The 12,651-nt window shown below is 35.6% G+C and overlaps 1 protein-coding gene across 1 annotated transcript in view; it reads right to left on the bottom strand.

Annotated features, from left to right (window-relative positions):
- The window catches only part of VEGFC (vascular endothelial growth factor C), an 81,605-nt gene extending 69,833 nt beyond the window's left edge, over positions 1 to 11,772 (bottom strand). Inside the window, exon 1 of the mRNA XM_031065993.1 lies at positions 11,719 to 11,772. Coding sequence (XP_030921853.1) covers positions 11,719 to 11,739 — 21 coding nt within the window. The 5' untranslated portion in view covers positions 11,740 to 11,772. The remainder of the gene's footprint in view (positions 1 to 11,718) is intronic.
- Positions 11,773 to 12,651: the final 879 nt, after the last annotated feature.

Raw genomic sequence — 12,651 nt, 5'->3', positions numbered from 1 at the left:
AGGTCCCAGCCCCGAGGAAAAAGGGACGTGCCCGGCTGGTTTAATTTGGCTCGGAAGCCAAGGGGTGAAGTTCGGTAAAACTCACACAGAGAAATCATCCAAGAAAATTTTTGTGAATCGTAATCAGTTACTTGTTGAGCAGTGTTGGCAGCTTCACATAAGACAGTATGGAGCTAGTTTTGGCTGCAGCATAAAGGATTTTGCCGTGTCAGAAACAGTAATCCAAAGAGCACCATAATTATTTGTAGCCTTCCTATCAATGGCATTTTGAAGCCGTCTTCGATGAGAAGTAACACCCCATTCAGAGCCCTAAATAAAACTGAGCATAGATCCTGTATTCTGGTTACCCTGTGATTAAAAGTTTAAAAAGAAAGCATATTGCTGTCAAAGTAACACTCTACTGCCTGCTCAAATCTCAGCTACACAAAAGGAAAATGTTATATTCCTTATACTCTTATTTTTTGCTTGATTATTGACCCTTGTGTAAATATTTAAAAAGCTTTTAGTTTGTTTTCTGCATCACTTGTGTACATCTTTTGGTAATTAGACTGTATGGGAACCAACTGTGTTGGCAGATCCCTGACTGCCTTGACTAGATGCTGGCAGTCTGCTCATGTTACACTGCTCTTATTCTTTGGGAATCCCATTATGTTATTATTTTGGGAGTGACATTTTGGGAGTTATACATAAAGGTGTCTCTGAGAGGCTCTCAGGTACTTCCTGGGTTTTTTTAAATTTATTTGTTATCATTTCCAAGATGGTATTTCAACATGCTGCTACACAAATATTTTTATGCTAGAAAGTAATCACTTCATTTGCAATCAGAATGAAATCTAAAGTTTAAATAGGGCTATATTTTAAGAGGTTGTATAGTCATTAGAAAATTTTTGAAGCACTAACGTTTTTCTAAATACTTTCAAGATAGAGTAAAGCAATGAAATAAATACAGGGGTAGAAGTTAAGCAGAACAGCTATGAAGATACAAAATAGCATTCATAAATTAAAAAGACCATTGTTCTTCACTGGATCCTTACAGCGCTTCAGATCAAAGCATAGGATTAAAGCCCAAAGAGACCATCGTCCTGGATGTAAAATCCATCTAAATAGAAATACAGCATTACTGATTTGAGTGTAAATATAGTAAAAATCTCTCAAAAGTACCACAGACTGGTATAGAGAAGTTCATGTGCAGCACTTTAATAAAACCTGCCTGGCAAATCAAGCACAGATAATATTATTTCAATAAATGAGTGCTGTGCAAGGAGAAGCCACGGAATTAAATCACAAAACAGAATGAAACATACCACTCCTGCTGTGCCATCATAATATCAGCTGGCTTCATTATTTATTTCCCCAGTTCTCCAGCACTTTCATTCTTCCCCCCACAATTCATAGAACATCCATCATGGGATCAAAGGCTTTTATGTAATAGAGCATTTCCACCAACTGCCCTGTATAGCAAGTTTCATGTGTCATAATTGAAAGCTAGTAACCATAGTTGTGGGGGCTGAAGTCTCAGTCTAATCAAGGTTTTAACAAGAAAGTGGTTGAAATCTATGATAGTTTATATGTTCTGTGCACAAACATATAAATATTCCATTGGCTCTGGGACGCTAAGGTTTGCCTTAATCCAGACTGTATTTTTCTCCATCCCATAAAAGATGGCTAATTTGAAGGTTTACAAATTAAAATATATTTCATACTTTCTCCACCACCTAATAGTTAATATTTCTCTTCTTGTTTTGAAATTAAGTAGAAATCAGCCTACAGGACAATCAATTTAAAATTCTAGGTGACACTGTGTACACTAATAGTGAGCTGACCTTATAAACCCAGGTGACTAAAGAGATATCCTAAAAATGTAGAGACACAAGTCTGGATCTGACTGTCCTGTATGCTTCAATGGCAACAATAGCTACTGAAAAATAAAACAACAGTTTTTATGTCAGAGGTAAGAATCTTTCAAATGAATTCTTTTAATATTGTTTTAAGAATGAGTTTTAAAAATCCAGGCCCCAATCCCTTGTTCAAGTTGGTGTAATGTATGTCTGCCAAGAACACACCTCTCCTGTATCTAGAAATACCTGATATATTCCTTTCAGATACATTCTGTTTCTGAAAAACAGATGCATTTCAGTGCCTGTTTCCTATCCATTTGTTAGCAGTGTGAAAACTCAGTGCAAGAAATGTGAGCAGAAAGTGGGAAATACATGAGCATTAAGAGCAAGAAAAAACAGTAGCATGCTTTCATAATGAGGTTTAGTTGCTTAATTTAGAAATAAATGCTAACAAATGTTTTCTTTTTACAGAATGTGATCTCCATTATCTTTATATTTAAATTATTGTGTTTGGTTTAAAGCAATCTCCTTTTCATTCTCCTATTAAACAAACAGACAGAGGCATACTCAAGAGTTAAAATCAGATACCATGGCTTGTTTTTGTTTTAATACACATCAGTCTTACTGGTAAGTTTCCATGGCATTTATGTTTAATGTAAATCTCAAAGGTAAAAAAACATTGCTCCCTGTGTACAGCAATTCAAAAGACTGTGGAAGTGCCATTCTGGAGTCATCCCAAAAGATGAAGGCACTAAGTAAGCTTCCTTAGTTCCTTTACAGATGGGACTCCATCATATTTCCTCTCATGATTAAAAAAAAAAAAATCTGATATTGATCAGTGTCTAAAATATCAATGTCTGGTGTAGATACCATAAATTAGGGGAAATGTGAATAACCATAAATATTTAGGGAAAAAAAAGAGAAAAGGTAATTCTGATTCAGTGCCAAACTGGACAAAACAACTGCTCACTGATACATTTTCTGCCATTGAATCATGCAATCCAAAGTTTTATTACACATTTCTTTTCATATTGCTTATCTACTTAGAGTAACCAGCTTTACAGAAGACGTAGCTACTGAAAAAGGGGGGTACTGTGGATTTGAGGCTGCAGTGTGCTTCTCTACGTTTCTTATTTGCATAAAATATAATTTAATGGAAATATTTAGGAGTACTGCCAGTTTTACTGATTATGAGAGTAATCAGTAAAACTGATTACTTCCTCACTCATCAAAAGCACATTTAAAGCCCTATCTTTTTCTTGGTATCGGCCCTCATTCAGTATTTCCTTATATAATCCTAGAAAAGGATCTAAGCATGGTGGCTTGGAGATCATCAATAGCTACTGAAATATTTTCCTTGGCTTTGATCAGACATCCTCTCTTGTAAAACCCCATGGGAAACTGTTCTACACCAAACTTCCAGCTAGGACTCCTGAAATGTAGTTTTATCCATTCATTCGCATTATTGCCAGGACAAATAACTTCAGTTCAATGAGAAAAGACATCGTTGCTGCAAGATCATTTTCTGCAATGCTTGACCTAGCAGCCTGCACTTTGTTATCTAGAAATTTGTCTTTTGTTTAGTATAAAAATTGGTCCCTTTTGAAAATTAATTAACAAGACAAGAATCCTTAGAATTCAGCTTTTTGACACCCGTTGATATGCAAGGATTACAGGATTATTGGGATTTCTTTGTTCTCAGGGATTCCCTTTTTAAACTGTTAAAATCAAAACCATTGGCATCTAACATTAGAATTTCTCTGTGTTACAGACTAAATGACTGCAATAGTGTAAAACCCTTCCAACCTTTGCTATAAAAAGGGGTAGTATGATGCAAAAATGGACAGCACCAGGCTACATCTCAAGAAAAGTGTTTGAATCAACCAAAGAAAATTACATATCTCTAAAGCTTAGAATAAAGAAAGCCCTAGCACACATTCAGCTGACTTACATTATGATTTTTCTCTTTACTATAGTTTTTCTTCCCTCTTGTGATGTAAGGTCTCACACAACAAGTATCCATAGAATATTAATTTAACATCCTGTAGACTGATGATGTTCATTGTCATAACCTCTGACTATAAACAATAAAATGACTGATTGCAAATTTATGCTGCCTCTTAAGTGAAAGCTGTGCACAATCTAAACTGTGTATAGCTGAAGCCATGTCACTAAATAAACAGTCCTAGATTCAACAAAAATATTAGGAGCTAACAGCACATGACCACTAAACATACAAACACTTAGCATGATCCATACCTTCCTGCAGTAGTTTTCCAAGTGACAAGCTATGAGATAGCTTATTTAAAATCTTTTTCTTCCAGTTATACTTACAAAATTTGGTAGTATAGCAGGGCAAGACGGTATCAAATAAATTCAAGAGACATTTTTATGTAATATCTAAAACAATGGCAGAAATAATTGTTTCTTTAAAGAGATGCAGTTTCTCCTGATTTTGCTCCTGTATACCTCCTCTTCGCTTGGATATCTGCTGCATTCCTTCTCTTTTTCTTCAGTGCTTCTAACATTCCGTTCAATATTTTGCCTATCTTAGAAATTAGGAATATGCTAAATCCTACAAATGTAAAATGCTGAATTATTAAAACCTTAAAAATATTGTCAAACATTATTGAGACCCGTTCACTTCCAAACCCAGAGTAGTATAAATGCATCCTTTTAATGATCCTCATTTTTTCTTAATATGTTTTATTTATAAAAGTCAATTATTTTCTCCTTTTTAAAATAGCCTTTTACAGATTTGAACACTTAGCCTTCCTTAACTAATCTTCTAGTTTTAAGCTAAATAAGATCAGTGTTTTCAAAGTCTTGATGAAGTTACGTTTGTAACTGCCATTTGAATAACATTTGTCCAGGGGTTAATTGAAAGCTGATGCTCAACACTGAAAGAAGGTACTTCAAAACTGACTGTGTTGTGCAGAACAAAACACCCCAACCCATTCTTCTGTACCCATGTACATTCCCACGTGGTATTTGCTTTTTAGGCAGATTCATTTTAAGCTTGCAATAGGGCTTAATTCTTGTATGTTTTTTTGAGGATTTTCTATCCAGACAGATGTTCCCTTTCCTGTAGTTGTAGACCTGACTCTTCCCACGTTGGAACACTCTCATTTCTCAATAGAAAGGGAACTACCTCCTATTTTTTTCTAATTATTTTTATACTTCATGAGAATTACTTCCAATTTTAAGTCTATCTGTCTTTGCTGTCCTTGCTCCCTAATTCCCATCTTTACATATAACAAAGTAGAAGTACATTTCCCCTGTGCTGCTGTTGGTTCCTTGGGGTCAGAAAAAGCATTATTGACCTATTGCAAAGTTTAAAGGTTGAAATTCCCTTCTGACTTCCTGATCCACACTGCAGGGTTTCCTTCAGCCCATCATACTGGTTCGGAAACCAGAAATACCAAAATGTGGGGACATTAAAGGCCAAGGTTCTTTCTTAGGTCCAACTTCATTTTTCACACAGCTGAAAATAGTTGGAGATAAAAATTATGAAAGAGAGATTTGTGGTTTGGGTTGGATACTGGTTTGGGTTTTTCTTTTGTTTTCCTTGATACACCAGGTAGCGAACTTCTGGAATTTGTTGTTACGAGAGGTTTAAACTGTGAGGTTTAAAATGCACCAGACATAGTTCGGACATCAGGACCATGACATGATTTTTAAGTAAAAGGGAGCTGGAAGGGTGAAAGGGAGGAGTAGTCCAATGTTAGATACTTTATTCAATGAATACAGATGCTGGAAAAGCATGAAGGAAATTGACTGCAGTAGCAGACTCTCACTGTGCTCTTCTTAAGTAACATATTCAATTGTAACTGTTGGAGAAAAAAAAAAAAAGATAAACAGTCTAGACAGATGGTTTATCTAAGCCCATAGGACAGATCTTATATATGAGGGAAACTGAATCCCATTTCTCATTGATTCAGGTCTAAACCACAGAGTAAATTTGTTCTTGTCTTGCAGTCTCATTTTCAGACCACTATGCTTAGTCATAACAAAAATATTTATTTTTACACATCATTATTACACCAAAAGTCAGTCCAAGAGACAAGGTTGAAAGGAAGTACACAGGAAATCAAATCTGTAAAATAGTCTTCATAATTTTCAATGAAATTAAGAGTGCTACTGCCATCCTCATTGAAACTAGATTTAATCATTCAGTTAGGAAGAGAATAAACCTAAACCAAACTCCATGTACCAGCTTTTTGGATACATCTCACAGAAAAACAGTAAAGCAGCAGCTTCAGATATTTTAGTTCCTTTTTTTTAATAATAACAAATAAAACAAAGCAAAATGAGAAACCTGCATGCCAGCTTTCAGTCAGCAAGTTACCATTACTAAGTTTGAATTTGCAACATGCTTAACTTGGTTACTAAGAAGGTTTTGTTCTCTGCTAAACAATTGCTTAATAAAAACCATGACATGTTCCCTTCAAAAAGTTGTATGTTTTGTGCTGAACCAAGAGCATTATTATTGCTATTAGACCTCAGGATACGTCCTGGGCACAGACCTAGAAAGATGAGGAACCAACATCTCTAAGAATTCAAAATTCAATCCCTAACCTTTTCACTTTTCAAAAGCTGCTAAGAAAAAACAAACAAACAAAAAGCAATGACAACAAATTAAAGAACGAAGGTGCACTGATATGGAGATTGCATCAGGGGCCCCAAACAATTCCTTCCTTCATTGTCTGTCCAGAAAATTTTATTTTCCTACACACTTAACATTGGATGGCAGAGGTCCTAGTTTGTTGTGATATAGTGAAAGCCATGCTAGTTTCCCCTATTATCATTAAAGAATTTATGCAGTAAGAGATGTGCTTAGAACAGTTATTGACTGCTTCCTACTTTCACCACAACCTCTTAATCTGTCTCTGAACAGAGTCTTGATGTTCAACACTTCAGGCTAAACTAGGCGACTGATGCAACTGGTATGAGACCATCACTGGGCAAAGCAGGCACAAAGTAGAGCACATCCATCGTCCTTCTGCTTGCTTATCTCTTTCTAACTTGAGTTCAAGCAGCTACTACTGACCTAAAAAGCACGTAGCATGCTGGGCCAAATCTATTTTTTGAATTCCTATCCCATCACAAACCTACAGCTATACTCCGCAGGGACACTTCAACTAATCTGTCTCAGTATAAAATTCCTAAGTGCAAAGGGTAGATCAACAGACCACTTTCAGGAGCAGGTTCCAGCTGTGGAACTCAACCTAATCTTCTCTATTGATAATGAACATAAGCCTGAGTGTATTCAAAACTAAAACTAACCTCAGCTTCTTAGTAAGACTCCCTGCAGTGATGGCATCTTCCCAGGGTAACCAGCTGATCTGGAGAGAGGAGGAGGAGGCAGAGAGACAAGCATGTATATTTTAAAAAGCTAGAAATTGCAAATAATTTATTTAAAAAAATGATAGGTTCCAAACTGTGGATTATTACATTAAAATAATTTTCAGAGATGCACAGATGTTCCCTTTGCTTACTTTTTTCTGCCTTATAATGCTGAGTGGTAAAATATTACCTTTTATGTAACTGTATGGCCACTCATAGATATCACAATTAAGCAGGGTAAAGCAAAGCCCGAGTCATCTTTCCACCATATTTCTCTGCTCCCTTGAGGTGTGACCAGTCAGGAGCAGCACCTCTGCCATGGAAGGACTCTGGGATGAGGGAACAGGCCAGTATGGTGCTGGGTTCTGCCCCAGCTGAGGCTGGACTGTCAGACCACCTGATGATAACTTACTTTAATCTGTTTTATGGACTAGTATACAGTCAAGGACCTCTCCAAGCCCATGAGCTCAACTACATACAAAGAGAGGAAACAAGACAGGATTTTTTTTTCTGGGACCTGGCCAAATTAGGAATGTAACCTGGTGAAGCTCAGGGAACCCTAACTACATGGTGCTGCCGCTGAGACTACAAAGACAGCTACAAGAGAGATGAGACAAGCTATGTTATAGTTTAAAAAGCATTTTTCTGCTTCTAAGGCATTGCAGATAGCAGATGGCTTCACCACACACCTTTTGCTCTTGGGTTACTCCTAGTAAGTTTCTAAGATTTTAGAATGAAAATAGGTGTTTACTAGTGGGTCTGTGGAGTTCTAGTATTCTAGTTGATAAAACTAGATAAACATCAAAATAGTCCAAAGAAATATTTGTTTCCACACAATTCTGAAACTGTTCATTTGACAGGCTAATATCTATAGCCTACAGTTTTGCACTAAAATCTTTAAGGCAACTGGAGGGAATTAGGAGCCATAATTAATTGTAATAATATCCTCTTATATTGTAATAGCCTTCTTTCAAATCACATCTTTTTTTCTAAGTCCCTGTTCCTTTTCTTGCCCTTTTCCATCTATGTCGATCACCTAAGCCAAAAGGGGTAAGACTCAAATGAGAATGAGATGTATTCGTGCAGAAGTAGGCACAGCAAGGCTGTTAATATTCATAGAAGATCTTGAAAAGTCATTTGATTTGATTCCCTTTTTTTAAAACAGAACTTCAAAGTCTAGATGTACAGTAGATTCAAAGGATTTTTTTTTGCACATTGTGTGACCTATTGTTTAGTAAAACTGTGTAACAAATCCCTTGTTAAATTATAATGCTCTGTGCCAGTAGGAATAAAACAAATTTTTGAGTTCAATCTACTCTCAGTCAAAGTCAAAAAAAGCTGGGATCAAACTCAGTGAGTTTTCAAAAGCTTACCCTAAATATACAATATCAAAGTTCATAATTAAGAAGACTCATTTCATCAGTCAACTTCATGCTTGCACAGCAGTGGGAGTAATTATAACACAACTCATTTTTTCAGGTTGGCTTGAACACTTGACCTTATAAGCAAATTCCTTTTTTCACCCTTCCTAAGATGCAAAGCCAAACCATTTGCTTTTAACAAAACAGAGCTGTCAGTTTGACATTTCAAAGCATGTTTAAATGCTTTCTTTCATTAAAAAGATAGTTTATCTTTAAATAGACATTTACAGGCTATTTCTACTAATTTGTACCATGCAAAGATTAAAAAAAAATATTTCTGCTTTCTTGACATTTTCTTAAGGTCATCAGTTGAACTGTATTTGTTCTAGACTTTAGAATATGTAGAAATCCTCAAATCCAAGCAAATGCCAGGATGCCTCAAGGGCATTGTTGCCTTGATATTCCTCTTGCATCATGCCAACATTTTCTGACCAAAGAATGTGAAATCCAAATGGAGAACTACAATTGTTTTCAATAGTAGTCATGTGTGGGCAGATATTCATCAAAACTAACTGAACAACACAAAGACTAAAACAAATAGGAGAGGACCTCATCTCCCTTCTGTCATCCCAGAATTAAGGCTCCAGTCTAAAGCCAAGCGACTGATGTTTCATTACAGTCAATGAAAAACAAAACAGACTTCTTCCAAAGAGAAAGTAGTTTTCCATTTCTTTGGCACTTTAGGATATGTGCTAAAATATTTCTCTCTCTTAGGGACAGAAGGAGATTATATGCTAACTTTGAGATGCCTAAAGTTACAGAAAAGAAATATCATGTTGAGAATCTAAATTAGAATACTTGTTCCTGGGGAGATCCAATGCCATAAGGGGATGGAAAATAAATACAGGTGGAAAGAGGGACAGGACAGGAACCTAGTCTCCAGCATGGCCATTTGTTTATCAAAATGGAGCAAACATTATAGTGGCATAATTGATAAAATAAGGGGAGTGTTTGATTGTTGACTGATAATGCTTTCATACTAAAATTGATGTATTGTTCATCTTTTTGGCTCTCTATTGAGCAAAAATTGAAAGCTGTGACAAAAGGTGATTAGAAATGTCAATAGGTTTTACTGGAGAATTAACAAATGAGTGAATGAAAAAAAATTCACATTGCAATTGAATAAGTCAGACTAAAAATTTGCTAGGTCCTTAATATTGTCATCTTGCTTATGGAGTGATTTCTATTAAACTACTTTGATTTCTGTCTGAGACATTTGGACAGTCAAAATCAAGGCATATAGAAATAGGATATTGCTAGATGATCTGGCATTCTGATGGAGTTCTTGGATGCAGTTGTCTGTTGGGAAATACACCATTAAAAAAGCTGTGTGATCTACAAAGTGTGAAAGTAGACAGATTAAATAAAGGAAATAGCATTTGAGACACAGCAGGTGTGGGAAAAGCTTAAAAAGTAGAGGTAAACCAAAAAACAGATTAAGAAGATTCCAGAAAGTAAAGAAAAAATGTAGGGGATTTTTTCCCCAAAAAGAAAAAACCCCTACATTTCATCTGATGATTATAAAGTCTTTCTAAAGTAACCCTAACTAGAGTAATGACTTCATGGAGTCAAAAGCTTCTCATTCAGTACCCCTAGGCCCAGAAAAACCTGACATCTCCCCCCCTCCCACCACATTTTTTTCCTGCCAATCTTTTAAACTCTGGAAACTAAAAACCAATTTGTCTCTTTCTAGTTAAAGGACCTCTCTTATGGAAGTCAACATTGTGAAATGAACTTCGTAACAGTTTTGGTGATCTGAATAATCTGTTATACATAGGTGGAACTGACTCTTTCATGGCTCCTTTGGTATTTCAGCAGTAATGCATTCAAAGTATTCTGGTTGCCAAAGCGAACAGATATTGCTCAACAAGTAAAGGCTACAATTTTATCAAGTAGAAACAACATTTTGAGGTTCATTGGTTTTTTGCCTTAGAGAGAGCATGCCATTTTTCTCCCCCTTTTTCTTTGTACTGCAAATACAAGTTTTTACAATGTGTATTTTTGTTAATCATAACTTTATGAAGATTTTAATGTAACACAGTGAAGTGCCTTGCTGGACTCTGTATGATTTTGCTTTCATTTTTTAATTTTTTTTCTTTTATTTTTTTGGGTTTTTTTTTTTGAATGGTTTTTGGTTTTGTTTTGTTTTTAATAAACTAGAAGATATTTCCATAGAACTGTTATGTTTTTTATGTTAATTCCTGTAATTGCTATGTGTATCATGTTATACATACAAACCATACTAACTCTGCTGTGTAAAAATGTGGACAGCTGGGTATTTTAAAGGTCCAATTTTATTGTAGATAAAAAAAGCTATTTAACAAAATCTCACACAAAATCTCAGATTTTATCATGGATGACTAACATAGCTAATATTAAGCATTAAAATCCAACATCATTTCCTCTCTCCAAGACTAGATTTAGAATTCTGCTCCCAAGAACACCCCCCAAAAAACCCCAACCTTGCTTGAGGAGGGGAGAAACATGAAGCATTTTACCTACAATTATGAAATCTGAATTAGAAATATAGATACCTGAGACAAAGTGCACACCTATGTCTATCTGATTCAAACCATAGTTCTGGTCATAAGCGATCTTCTTCCAGTTATGCGGGACTGATTGTATGTCCAGATCTGGTTTTCAAAGAGTGTCATGGAACGGTTTCAATAAGAGTCTCAGATTTTCACAAACTAGTGAAGCAGACAGAGTTCCCTTACTCACACATCACTGCAGTAGTCCTTACACTTTAAATGTATTATGAGATGGCTTTTTTAGCAAACCAGATGTGAAAACTACGCACAAGTTGATCCATTCCTTCTGTTGGAACCTTGTTTATGGTTATAATTTAAACAGCGCTGTTTTTCCTTTGTGCATGTCACAAGAATTAAATGGAAATGAGACAACTGTGTTCCAGGTATTCAGGTACTCTTTCATTTACAGCTAAATATCAATCATTCCATATAGGTGGTCTGATTTGCACAAGTGTCGTGTTTTATGGGCTAGTAAATTATTTATCTGAGTGCAATATTTGATTCCTCTAATACTTGAGGAGACTCAGAAAATTGTGTCTAATTTCTCTATAGGCATTCTTATTGCAAATGGTAAATGCCTACCTGGGAGTGAAGAAATTCCATACTTATTCACTGGAAGCTTCTTGTGCAGTAAATCCAAACTGCTGAACTCAATCAACAGCAGGCTAAAGAGAGCACCAAGCAAGGTACAATTTCCACATGAGAGATGTGTTCTTCAGAAGCCCTGTACTTTTTATCTTGTATATAGAGTGCTGATTGCTTTTTACAAAATTATGAACAGATAATATTTCCACTGCAATTTTTTCTCATTTCTTGCTGGTCTGCCACATTATTCTTTTTTAAATGGTACCATGTATGTAGCCTTCAGCATTACAAAATTAGGAAAATAAAGTAGCACTTAACTTTCTCCCTTTTATTAACTACAGAGGTTTCTGCTTGACTTTTATTAAAACAAGGAAGAGGTAGTTGTCTTTACCTTTTTTGCCACCTGTTTGAGGTAAAAATTCTCGGAAGTTGCAAAAATTAGAATTACATTATGACATTCATAATGTATTCTTACTTCAAAGAAGAAAAATATGGCATGAAGTAACATATCCTATTAATCACAGAGATTAGAATCCATCTAATATTTTCTATAATTTTGGCTAGACATCTATTATAATGTCAAATACTATTAGTGAAGCTTTAGCTACTCAATACGTGCAGCACAAGTTCTTGCATGAGAATTGACACAACAGAGCTATAAGACAATAAAAGGGCAGCAGGGCCTGTGGCCTCTGCTCTCCAATTCTGTAATGTGAAGAAAAAGCGAATTCACTAGGAGCTGTCAACTCTAAAACATCTCAGTTCAACGTGATTTCACCAAAGATCAAATGGAAAAGGCTAATCTTGTTTTCTAGACACTTAAATCCCATTTTCCCAGGCAGACTTACCCCAGGTTCATCCAAATGTGTCTTAAGCAGAATATCTTATTCTGAAGTGTCTTTTTTTTGCCTAATACAACAGACACAATAG

The sequence above is a fragment of the Geospiza fortis genome, unplaced genomic scaffold, assembly GCF_000277835.1.
Source record: "Geospiza fortis unplaced genomic scaffold, GeoFor_1.0 scaffold40, whole genome shotgun sequence".
In the NCBI taxonomy this organism is placed as follows: Eukaryota; Metazoa; Chordata; class Aves; order Passeriformes; family Thraupidae; genus Geospiza; species Geospiza fortis.
Note: the sequence above shows the minus strand (reverse complement) of the source record. Positions and strands in the feature narration are given on the sequence as shown.